The following is a 12,500-nucleotide window of genomic DNA, read 5'->3' as shown; positions in this document are numbered from 1 at the left end:
TTGTTTTGAACGGTGCTATATAAATAAAGATTATAATAATAATAATTATAAGACAGCTTCAGCCAATTTGACCGGCATCGGCTGGTTTACGGTGGAATTCTCAGCACGGTAAACTCAGATGACTGAGTTCAGCTGAATTTGTCATTTCCCCTGGATTTCAACACCAGTGTGTCACCATGATGTAGCGACTTTCTAGTTCCAATCCTTCGATCAGAATGCTCACACGAATAAATCTCCCTTGTTCAACTCATCCAATCAAAAAAATTCAGGAGCCAACTTATCCACCAGTGCAATCAATTGTCAGTAAGTTTAGCCATGCTGAGTAGGGAGCCATCAAATCTATATTTGGCTATTCTTTATTATGAGTCAGAAAATGTACCCCTGGCACGTATCCAGTTAAATCCGTTAAGTAACCATGACGCGCACGAAATTAGGCGAAACTTGCCTAACTTGCAAAGTCCACTAGCAAGCAACCCCACACATGAAGTTGGTGCTGGCAGCACAAATAGTCAATCTATACTTTACCAGTAGGCTGGCCTGGAGAAGCGGAGCTCCGACTGTCCTTCTCAAATTCTGAAATTCCCAAGTCCTCATTCTCCTCCTTCACCTGCACAGTTGATCCTGTCAAATTCTGCTGCTTCGCCATGCGGGCTTTTAAGCCAGACAGGGTCATGCCTCTCGTTTTAGCCCCGGCACCAGCCAGGGTAACGGCGCAACCTTTCTGGATAAAATAAGGGGAAGTCATTTTCAAACGCAGTGCGTAATTTCACAGACTTTTGCAGAACACGCGACCCGTGCGATGCAAAATCCGGATTTAACTTTTAATCGGAAGAACAGCTCCCGCACGTTGCATAGTCTTATTTCCCTCCGTTTCGCCTCCTCACACTTCACTGAAAAAATGTTTTGAGTCCAAACAACGTACTTATCCACGAATCCGTGCCTGCAACCTGGGCTCAATACACTACATTTCCCACAAACCCACCGCTGTCAGTGGTCATGTGACGCGATTTGGTCGGAAGTTCATGTCAGTTTGTCAAGTATGATTTCCTGTTGGATAGTGGGAGGCCGAGTTGTTTGGCAGGGGAAAACATTAAAAAAATAAATGCATGAACCTAGATCGCAAAGTCCTTCATCCAGAGGCGCTGATCGCATGGCATTTATTTGCGTCTTAATGACTCTGTCAACAGACTTCCAGTGAAAAGGTGAGATTCTGTTGGCGAAGTTAGCAGTTTGATTTACTAGCTGGGTTTACAGCCAGCCTGCAGCTCGTTGTATATTTATTTATTTTACTTGTTTATGTCACTGTCCCTGTAACGCTCGGTATAGATGATTACGTTTGTCCAGTAAAGATCGTCGCTGATTTGCAGACGTGCGATGCACTGGTCAGTGGAAAAGAATGTCGTACTAGCTACGACATTTTCGCAAACTGCTTTCTTACTGCACTCAAAATCAAGCTGGGTGGTGGTGGTGGTGCTGCTGCTGCTGCTGCTGCTGCTGTTGTTGTTGTTGTTGATTCCTCGATTTTGTTTTGGTACCATTCCAGCAGCCAAGGTTAATCGAAGATCACTGTTTTATTTGTATGTTTTTTTGTTTGTTTGTTAATGACATAACGATACGCAGCTTAATTCGATGCGGTCTCGTATGCACGTGATTGCAGTCCAAGGCATTTGTGTGCAGCCAGCTTGAATTCCGACGGACCACAGGTGCAACAGCAATTAGTGTAGGGTAGGAACGGGAACTTATCCCGAATTTGCGGTCCTCGTTTTGGTGTCGTGGATGGTGACAGTACCGGCTGTGGCGTCGGTTGAAAATATTATGTTGGATTTTGTTAGTTGAAACCAAAACGGTTAAAAATAGCGACATGGAATAACCCAATGTTTTGGTAAGATTTAACCGAGCGATTTAGATTTTCACTCAATGCATGGGTCAAATGATCAACCCAACAGTCTGGGCTAAAACTAGTCTAACCCAGCTGCTGGGTCAAATCAACCCATGTTCTGTCCCATAGTTACCCAGCCGTATGGCCAAAATCGGTTTTGTTTTTTTTAACCCAGCATTTTTTAGAGCCACTGTAAGTGTGCATGCTGAGTGCAAAATAACTTATCTGCCCACTGACATTTTTTTTTTCTGGGCACCAATGCTAACCAGGGAACAACTTCTCTCTTGTTCATGTGTTGCTATGACGATCAAGCTCCAGAGAATCTACCTGTTGCGTTTTCTCCCTTTATTTAATTAAATTAAATTATTATTATTATTATTTTTTACACAGCTCGCCCTCCCGTCTGCATGAGCCTCCAGCAAGCCTCCACCATGAACAAGCAGCAGAGCAAAGAGTCCCTGAAGGACAAGGTGAAGGGGATGTTCGGCCTGGGGCCCTCCCGGCCGCCCAGCAAGCAGGCCGAGAGCAAGCCCTCCGAGCTGATCATCACCAACGAGATCCTGAAGGTGAGCGTCCTTCCCCTCGCCCTGAGTCCTCTCTCACACTGCTGCTCCACCTGTCTGAGTCCTCTCTCACACTGCTGATACACCCCTGAGTCCTCTCTCACTGCTGCTACACCTGTCTGAGTCCTCTCTCTCTGCTGCTCCACCCCTGAGTCCTCTCTCTCTGCTGCTCCACCTCTGAGTCCTCTCTCTCTGCTGCTACACCCCTGAGTCCTCTCTCTCTGCTGCTACACCTCTGAGTCCTCTCACACTGCTGCTACACCTCTGAGTCCTCTCTCTCTGCTGCTACACCCCTGAGTCCTCTCTCTCTGCTGCTACACCTCTGAGTCCTCTCTCACTGCTGCTACACCTGTCTGAGTCCTCTCTCCCTGCTGCTCCACCTCTGAGTCCTCTCTCACTGCTGCTCCACCCCTGAGTCCTCTCTCCCTGCTGCTCCACCCCTGAGTCCTCTCACACTGCTGCTACACCCCTGTCTGAGTCCTCTCTCCCTTATGCTCCACCTCTGAGTCCTCTCTCACTCCTGCTACACCCCTGAGTCCTCTCTCCCTGCTGCTACACCTCTGAGTCCTCTCTCACTGCTGCTCCACCTCTGTCTGAGTCCTCTCTCACTGCTGCTCCACCTCTGTCTGAGTCCTCTCTCTCTGCTGCTACACCTCTGAGTCCTCTCTCACTGCTGCTACACCCCTGAGTCCTTCTCTCCCTGCTGCTACACCCCTGTCTGAGTCCTCTCTCCCTTCTGCTCCACCTCTGAGTCCTCTCTCTCTGCTGCTACACCTCTGAGTCCTCTCTCCCTGCTGCTACACCCCTGAGTCCTCTCTCCCTGCTGCTCCACCCCTGAGTCCTCTCTCCCTGCTGCTCCACCCCTGAGTCCTCTCTCTCTGCTGCTACACCACTGAGTCCTCTCTCTCTGCTGCTCCACCCCTGAGTCCTCTCTCTCTGCTGCTACACCACTGAGTCCTCTCTCTCTGCTGCTCCACCCCTGAGTCCTCTCTCCCTGCTGCTCCACCCCTGAGTCCTCTCTCCCTGCTGCTCCACCCCTGAGTCCTCTCTCTCTGCTGCTACACCCCTGAGTCCTCTCTCATTGCTGCTACACCCCTGAGTCCTCTCTCTCTGCTGCTCCACCTCTGAGTCCTCTCTCCCTGCTGCTCCACCCCTGAGTCCTCTCTCATTGCTGCTACACCCCTGAGTCCTCTCTCCCTGCTGCTCCACCCCTGAGTCCTCTCTCATTGCTGCTACACCCCTGAGTCCTCTCTCTCTGCTGCTCCACCCCTGAGTCCCTCTCTCTCTGCTGCTCCACCTCTGAGTCCTCTCTCCCTGCTGCTCCACCCCTGAGTCCTCTCTCATTGCTGCTACACCCCTGAGTCCTCTCTCTCTGCTGCTCCACCTCTGAGTCCTCTCTCCCTGCTGCTCCACCCCTGAGTCCTCTCTCATTGCTGCTACACCCCTGAGTCCTCTCTCTCTGCTGCTCCACCCCTGAGTCCTTCTCTCTCTGCTGCTACACCACTGAGTCCTCTCTCCCTGCTGCTCCACCCCTGAGTCCTTCTCTCTCTGCTGCTCCACCTCTGAGTCCTCTCTCCCTGCTGCTACACCCGAGTCCTCTCACACTGCTGCTACACCTCTGAGTCCTCTCTCCCTGCTGATACACCTCTGAGTCCTCTCTCCCTGCTGCTCCACCTCTGAGTCCTCTCTCACTGCTGCTACACCCGAGTCCTCTCTCACTGCTGCTACACCCCTGAGTCCTCTCACACTGCTGATACACCCCTGAGTCCTCTCTCTCTGCTGCTACACCTCTGAGTCCTCTCTCACTTCTGCTACACCTGTCTGAGTCCTCTCACACTGCTGCTACACCTCTGAGTCCTCTCTCTCTGCTGCTACACCTCTGAGTCCTCTCTCTCTGCTGCTACACCTCTGTCTGAGTCCTCTCTCTCTGCTGCTACACCTCTGTCTGAGTCCTCTCTCTCTGCTGCTACACCTCTGAGTCCTCTCTCACTGCTGCTACACCCCTGAGTCCTCTCTCACTGCTGCTACCCAGAGTCCCATCCACTCTATTAGGGATTGCCGAGCATTAGATGCCGGCCCACATGCATGTCTATGGATCTCCAGCCATCCTTAGGATGTTTTTTTATTTTTTTTTATACAGAGTGGTCAATGTGTGGAATAGATTGCCGGTACATGTAGCGGAGGCAGAATCTCTGGAGGTTTTTAAAACCAGGCAGGACATAGTTCTGTCATTTCGTTTTGGGTAAATTGTTTGTTATTTTTTGAAAATTTTGAAGTTTGTTTTATTGTTCTTACTGATTTTAATGGTTTTATTGTTACGAGCTTTAACGTCTTTTATTGGGCTTATTGTTTTTATTGATTGACTGTGTGTATTGATTGTTTTATTATTTTATTGTTAGTTGATGGTTTTATTTGGATTCATTTATTGAAAAAAAAAAAATAATAATAAAAATAAAAGGGCTCATAAGGTGCCCTTTGCGTCACCATGGCGACGGCTGACCGTGTTGTGACGGTGGCGAAGCCTCCCCTCCCCGTCGTGAGCAGGCGGGTGGCGCTCCCTCACCCAGCGCTCACGCGGTGCGTTCCCTCCCGCAGGAGCTGGGGCCCGACTGCGCGCTGCCCAACAGGATCCGCATCATCGGCCACGTCTGCGAGCTCGCCAGGGCCAAGAAGCTGGAGGAGGTGGGTGGCCTCCGGTCGACCTCATCAGGGCAGGAGGCTAGCGTATAGCATCCACAGTGGCCTCCGGCCGACCTCATCAGGGCAGGAGGCTAGCGTATAGCATCCACAGTGGCTGAGTTAACCTTATCTGTGTGTGGCCATCTGGGCAGGAGGCTAGCGTATAGCATCCACAGTGGCCTCCAGTCGACCTCATCAGGGCAGGAGGCTAGCGTATAGCATCCACAGTGGCCTCCGGTCGACCTCATCAGGACAGGAGGCTAGCGTATAACATCCACAGCGGCTGAGTCAAACTTATCTGTGTGTGTCCATCAGGACAGGAAGCTAGCGTATAGCATCCACAGCGGCTGAGTCAAACTTATCTGTGTGTGTCCATCAGGACAGGAGGCTAGTGTATAGCATGCACAGTGACTAAGTCGACCTTATCTGTGTGTGTCCATCAGGACAGGAAGCTAGTGTATAGCATCAACAGCGGCTGAGTTAACCTTATCTGTGTGTGTCCATCAGGACAGGAAGCTAGCGTATAGCATCAACAGCGGCTGAGTTAACCTTATCTGTGTGTGGCCATCAGGGCAGGAAGCTAGCGTATAGCATCCACAGTGGCTGAGTTAACCATATCTGTGTGTCCATCAGGACAGGAGGCTAGCGTATAGTATCCACTGGCCACAGTGGCTGACACATCACTAAAATGACCTGCCAATTTCACAGTTTTACCAGAGAACTAGATATTGGGAATGGAACAGAACCACCAAGTAATGGTTGGGTAACCACACAAACCTGCCACAGATAATGTTTACCAGCATTTGGCTGGTGGCTGGTATTATCTCATCTCTATGTGCAGAAGTGTTGATGAAAATGTGCTATAGGGTGCAACTGACAAGCTTGTAGTCTGTTTGTGTGCCGCTTTAGTGTGATGTACAGCGGTGTGCTTGTGAGAGTATTGCGGCACCCATTCAGCTGGGATTTGTCACCGTGCCTGCTGATTGGTTGGCTGTGAGTGATGTGGCTGTGAGTGACGTGCCTGCTGATTGGTTGGCTGTGAGTGACATGCTTGTTGATTGGCTGGCTGTGAGTGATGTGGCTTTGAGTGACGTGCTTGTTGATTGGCTGGCTGTGAGTGACGTGCTTGTTGATTGGCTGGCTGTGAGTGACATGCTTGTTGATTGGCTGGCTGTGAGTGACATGCCTGCTGATTGGCTGGCTCTGTGTGTGGCAGAACGCGGTGGAGGCGCTGTGGACCGCGGTGGAGGACATGCTGCAGCCAGAGCAGCCGGCCGAGGCTCGACACGCCGTGCTGCAGCTGCTGCGGGCCATCATCCAGGGACAGGTGAGCTCCAGGGACAGGTGAGCTCCAGAGACAGGTGAGCTCTGGGGGACAGGTGAGCTCCAGAGACAGGTGAGCTCTGAGGGACAGGTGAGCTCTGAGGGACAGATGAGCTCTGAGGGACAGGTGAGCTCCAGGGACAGGTGAGCTCTGGGGTACAGGTGAGCTCCAGAGACAGGTGAGCTCCAGAGACAGGTGAGCTCTGGGGGACAGATGAGCTCTGAGGGACAGGTGAGCTCCAGGGACAGGTGAGCTCTGGGGTACAGGTGAGCTCCAGAGACAGGTGAGCTCCAGGGACAGGTGAGCTCTGAGGGACTGGTGAGCTCCAGGGACAGGTGAGCTCTGGGGGACAGGTGAGCTCTGGGGGACAGGTGAGCTCCAGAGACAGGTGAGGTCCAGAGACAGGTGAGCTCTGGGGGACAGGTGAGCTCCAGAGACAGGTGAGCTCTGGGGGACAGGTGAGCTCCAGAGACAGGTGAGCTCCAGGGACAGGTGAGCTCCAGGGACAGGTGAGCTCCGGGGGACAGGTGAGCTCTGAGGGACAGGTGGGCTCCAGAGACAGGTGAGCTCTGGGGGACAGGTGAGCTCCAGGGGACAGGTGAGCTCCGGGGGACAGGTGAGCTCCAGAGACAGGTGAGCTCCAGAGACAGGTGAGCTCCAGGGGACAGGTGAGCTCTGAGGGACAGGTGAGCTCTGAGGGACAGGTGAGCTCTGGGGGACAGGTGAGCTCTGACAGGTGAGCTCCAGAGACAGGTGAGCTCTGGGGGACAGGTGAGCTCCAGAGACAGGTGAGCTCCGGGGGACAGGTGAGCTCTGGGGGACAGGTGAGCTCCAGAGACAGGTGAACTCCAGAGACAGGTGAGCTCCAGAGACAGGTGAGCTCCAGAGACAGGTGAGCTCCGGGGGACAGGTGAGCTCTGGGGGACAGGTGAGCTCTGGGGGACAGGTGAGCTCCAGGGGAGGGAGGGGAGGGGTGATTCAGGTGGGGTGGCTCCAGTGTGTATTCCTCTGTTTTCTGGAGGTCTGCATTAACCGGTTAAGGTTTTATACTACAAATGTATGATTAGAATGTTCTCACCTGTACATTCTGATCTGTGCCCCTTACGAGTGGTCATGTCTTCGTTACCACAAGGTCAAACTCTTTCTCCTCGTCTTGCTGGTCGTCAGTTTCCTCGAAGCTTGCGCTGGTGTTTTGCAGGGCGATAGACTGGGGCCGCTGCGGGCCTACTTCTTCAAGGTCGTTAGGGACTACCACCCCTGCAACGAGTACCTGCCGGACAGGCTGGAGGTGTTCAAGGCCCTGACGGAGAACGGGAAGGACATCACCTACTTGGAGGAGGACATCGGTGAGGCTTTTTTGCCGCCTTTACGTTACCTTATAGTCGTTTAGCTGACGCTGACGATCCAGAGCGACTTACAGTTGATTAGACTAAGCGGGGGACAATCCCCCCAGCAATGTGAAGTTATGGGCCTTGCTCAAGGACCCAACGGCCGCACTGCATGGGGTTATTGTTATTGTTGGGTACATGACTGGGACAGGGAGGGCTGGCCGTTCAAGCCCTGGTGTAGGCACAATAAGATCTGTGCAGGTTTTGGGCCCTCAACCCCCCCCCCACATTGCTTCAGGCGGGATTGTCCCCCGCTTAGTCTAATAAACTGTAGGTCACTCTGAATAAAAGCGTCAGCTAAATATAAATTAAGTTACTGTGGTTACACTGGGGCTTGAACCACAAACCTTCTGCATCCCAGTCATGTACCTTAGCCACTAGACTACAGGCTGCCCCAGTCATGTACCTTAGCCACTAGGCTACAGGCTGTCCCAGTCATGTACCTTAGCCACTAGGCTACAGGCTGTCCCAGTCATGTACCTTAGCCACTAGGCTACAGGCTGCCCCAGTCATGTACCTTAGCCACTAGGCTACAGGCTGCCCCAGTCATGTACCTTAGCCACTAGGCTACAGGCTGCCCCAGTCATGTACCTTAGCCACTAGGCTACAGGCTGCCCCAGTCATGTACCTTAGCCACTAGGCTACAGGCTGCACTTGCCTGCTCTGTTCAGTACTGAAGTAATGAATGAGTGTCTTTAAACAGAGTATTGTGTAGTGGAATGACAAACACCCCCCCCCACCTCATCCCCCCCCCCCCCCCCCCCCCCCAGCCTGTTTCGTGGTCCTCTGGATGGACGTGGGCCTGACTGCAGACTTCCTCCACGTCCTGGTCAACCTGGTCAAGTTCAACAGCTGCTACCTGGACCAGAACGTCTCGCACATGGTCCAGTAAGACTGCTCTCTCAACTACCCTTGCCAACCGACTCCAGTGGCTTCACATTCGCTGTGCTGTTTATATTACAATATGTGTTCTATTGCCTGTCCCTGGTCATAAATATCTTTGCTGCTTTTTTATTTATTTTTTAATCAGGAAAATATGTCTGCTGTGCAACCGGACCACATCTTCCACAGACATCGAGGTAACGGCTCCATTTAGATCTTTTGACTTCTGGACTGAGTTACTGTTCATTATTTTTGGCTGATCAGGTAGACTCTACTAATGATGTCCTGCTGATTTGCCTGTGTTGAGTGTGTTGATGTCACTTTATTTCTGAGAGTGTATAGACTCACTGCTACCCCCTTCCCCCTCAAGTAGTAGTGAGTCTATACACTATAAAGTTACATTTTTGTTCCTCATGGATCAAATTTTACCCTAAATGTACAGTAATGTTCCCTTTGGGTTCAAATGAGCAAGTTCTCCAAGGGAAAAAAAAAGGTACAAATGAATTGTATATTGCTGACTACAGGTACAGTTTTTGGACACTGCCCCAGCGACAAGCATTTATACCTTTCTGGGCGCTTTTTGTGACTCTATTTGTGAGCGCGCCTGTGTGTCTCCCTCCGGGGCCACCCCGAGTCTGACGTGTTTTCTCCCTGGTGGTGTAATCCTGGCGGTGGGCTGCAGGTGGCGCTGCAGGTGCTGGACGCAGTGGTGTGCTACAACTGCCTGCCCTCGGACTCGCTGTCCGTGTTCATCAGCACGCTCTGCCGCACCGTCAACGTCAAGGAGTTCTGCGAGTCCTGCTGGAAGGTCAGCCTCCATCCGGTCCAATAGGGCGTCCCTGTGTTCACTCAGGCCTGGTCCAATAGGGCGTGCCCGTGTTCACACAGGCCTGGTCTCATTGGATATGTAGGTGTTCACACAAGCATCTGATTGGATGTGCATGTGTTCACACTGGCTTCTGATTGGATATGTAAGTGTTCACACAGGCGTCTGATTGGACATGTAGGATATGGGGTGTTGATGCTGTGTACACAAGCTGTGCTACTCCCTGTTCTGCCTGGCCTGGGCTTTGATGAAATGCCCCCTGCCTCTCTCCTCCACAGCTGATGAGGAAGGTTCTGGGGACTCACCTGGGACACAGCGCCATCTACACCATGTGCCGCATCATGGAGGACAGGTACGGTCTTTAAAGTATAAACTAGTAGCTTATTTTAAGTTACTGTTCACTTGACAAGTGAAATGTCCTTACCCCATTGGCAAATCTTGAATTTAGTCAAACAGTCTCACCTCATTGGCAATATTTTCATCTTATTTAGTAAAAATTTAATCTAACTAAGATTTCTTAATAGTCTTACATCTATTGGTTTTTGCAGTGCTTGTGTGGATTTGTCCCCCCGTGTCTGTAGACGATAGGGCCAGTATAATCTCCCGTGATTCTCTGTTGATGAATGTCATCGGCGTGGAGGGTCGCACGCTGACAAGCGTGTAACGTGTTGTATGTGACGGCGTGTTCCAGGGCCTACACGGAGGACGCCGCCCTGCTACGTGGTGCCGTGTTCTTCGTGGGGATGGCCCTATGGGGGGCACACCGGCTCTCCGCCCTAAAAAACACCCCCACCCTGGTACTGCCCTCCTTCTACAAGGTGAGACCCCCTTAAAACACCCCCACCCTGGTACTGCCCTCCTTCTACAAGGTGAGACCCCCTAAAGACATCCACACCCTGGTACTGCCCTCCTTCTACAAGGTGAGACTACATTACCCATCATGCAACCCTCTCCCATAGCAGCGCTGCACGTCTGTTAGCGAGGTATCATCCGGCCTCGCTTCTAGTTTATGACATGCTATAACTTTACAGAATTAGCCGTTATTCACCTGGATGGGTGACACTCATTGTACGTCACTTTAGATGAAAGTAAATAAATAAATGTAATGTAATGTGTAGGGCCATTCTGAGGACCCGGCCCTGTTAGAGGTGAGTGTATTTAATGGATCTATGGCTCCATTACCCCCCCCCCCCACCAGGCGATGACCTGTCCCAACGAGGTGGTGTCCTACGAGATCGTGCTCTCCATCACCCGGCTCATCAAGAAGTACGGCAAGGAGCTGCAGGTGGTCACCTGGGACATCCTGCTCAAGATCATCGAGAGGCTCCTCCAGCAGATACAGGTGAGAGTTCATACTGTACCTGTGAGCACACTTACAGGTGTGCAGGGCTGGAGATATCACACACCGGTGTGCAGGGCTGGAGATATCACACACAGGTGTGCAGGACTGTAGCTATCACACTTGCAGGTGTGCAGGGCTGTAGAATATCACACAGGTGTGCAGGGCTGGAGATATCACACACAGGTGTACAGGATACAGGACTGTAGATATCACATACAGGTGTGTGTAGGTGAGATGCAGGCAGGTAAAGATCACCCACAGGTAAGAATGTGTAGAGTTAAGGCACTATGGCGGTATTGGGGGGAGTTTAAGTGTTTAACTTGACGTTGTTGGAAGCAGAGTGTAAAGATATCCCACTGATATTAGGGTAGGCGTATATGACCCACAAGCTCAGAGCTGTGTGCGCACTCCTCCTCCTCCTCCTCTTCCTCCCCCTCCTCCTTCTCTTCCTCCCCCTCCTCCTCTCCCTCCCTGCAGACGATCGGGAGTCAGGAGCTGAAGATGATCGTGCACGAGCTGCTGACCACGGTGGAGGAGCTGTACGAACAGAACGGTTACCACGGGTCCTCCGACCACTTCTTCAGCCTCATAGAGAAGTGCTCTGACAAGAGACCAGTGAGTGCCTCTCTCCTCTACCATCCCCCTCTCCTCTACCATCCCCCTCTCCTCTACCATCCCTCTCTCTCCTCTACCATCCCCCTCTCCTCTACCATCCTCTGTTCCCTCTCTCCTCTACCATCCCCCTCTCCTCTACCATCCCTCTCTCTCCTCTACCATCCCTCTCTCTCCTCTACCATCCCTCTCCCCTTACCATCCCTCTCTCCTCTACCATCCCTCTCTCCTCGACCATCCCTCTCTCCTCGATCATCCCCCTCTCCTCTACCATCCCCCTCTCCTCTACCATCCTCTGTTCCCTCTCTCCTCTACCATCCTCTGTTCCACCCTCCTGTACTGTACTCCTCTACTTTACTTGATGGCTAACACTGGAACAGATCTGATTTTCGTTTGTGCTCTCTGTGTATCCGTGTTAAACAGTGCTCTGTGCGTATCCGTGTTAAACAGTGCTGTGTGTATCCGTGTTAAACAGTGCTGTGTATATCCGTGTTAAACAGTGCTGTGTGTATCCGTGTTAAACAGTGCTGTGTGTATCCGTGTTAAACAGTGCTCTCTGTGCGTATCCGTGTTAAACAGTGCTCTGTATCCGTGTTAAACAGTGCTCTCTGTGCGTATCCGTGTTAAACAGTGCTCTGTGTGTTGACAGGAGTCCTCTGTGCTGACGCTGATCTCGTACCGGGCTCAGTCCATCCAACCCGCCAAAGACGGCTGGATCCAGAACCTTCACAAGCTCATGGAGAAGTTCTTCAGGTAAGCGCACGCTCTTCTGGCTGTGCCACTCTCTGCACTCCCAGAAATAAAGGGACAATGGAGGTGTGTTTCTGTTCTTCAAGGATCAAATTTCCCAAATGTACCCTGAATGTGCAGTAATGTTCTCTTTGGGTACAAATGATTGCATTTTCTTAGCAAAAATGGTACACATTAGTTGTATGTTGCCAGCTAGGGGTAGAATTAGAATGCCTATAGGGTACAGTCCCAGGGACAATCATTTGGACCTTTTTA

The 12,500-nt window shown here is 51.7% G+C and overlaps 2 protein-coding genes across 5 annotated transcripts in view; one reads left to right on the top strand and one right to left on the bottom strand.

The window, feature by feature from the left end:
* Positions 1-1,693, bottom strand: part of nthl1 (nth-like DNA glycosylase 1) — a 7,552-nt gene extending 5,859 nt beyond the window's left edge. For 2 of the 4 annotated variants that reach the window (XM_061222946.1, XM_061222947.1), the window contains exon 1: positions 526-1,636. In XM_061222946.1, coding sequence (XP_061078930.1) covers positions 526-745 — 220 coding nt within the window. In that variant the 5' untranslated portion in view covers positions 746-1,636. The other 2 variants (XM_061222949.1, XM_061222948.1) reach the window with 2 other exon arrangements.
* Positions 1,031-12,500, top strand: part of tsc2 (TSC complex subunit 2) — a 48,387-nt gene continuing 36,917 nt past the window's right edge. The window contains 13 exon segments of the mRNA XM_061230568.1: positions 1,031-1,202; positions 2,270-2,445; positions 5,038-5,124; positions 6,338-6,448; positions 7,644-7,791; positions 8,604-8,721; positions 8,864-8,912; positions 9,398-9,523; positions 9,820-9,893; positions 10,233-10,359; positions 10,740-10,883; positions 11,361-11,498; positions 12,145-12,248. Coding sequence (XP_061086552.1) covers positions 2,287-2,445; positions 5,038-5,124; positions 6,338-6,448; positions 7,644-7,791; positions 8,604-8,721; positions 8,864-8,912; positions 9,398-9,523; positions 9,820-9,893; positions 10,233-10,359; positions 10,740-10,883; positions 11,361-11,498; positions 12,145-12,248 — 1,385 coding nt within the window. The 5' untranslated portion in view covers positions 1,031-1,202; positions 2,270-2,286.

Source organism: Conger conger, chromosome 2 (genome assembly GCF_963514075.1).
Source record: "Conger conger chromosome 2, fConCon1.1, whole genome shotgun sequence".
Classification (NCBI taxonomy): Eukaryota; Metazoa; Chordata; class Actinopteri; order Anguilliformes; family Congridae; genus Conger; species Conger conger.
The sequence above is the reverse complement of the archived record's forward strand: the minus strand, read 5'-3'. Positions and strand labels throughout refer to the sequence as shown.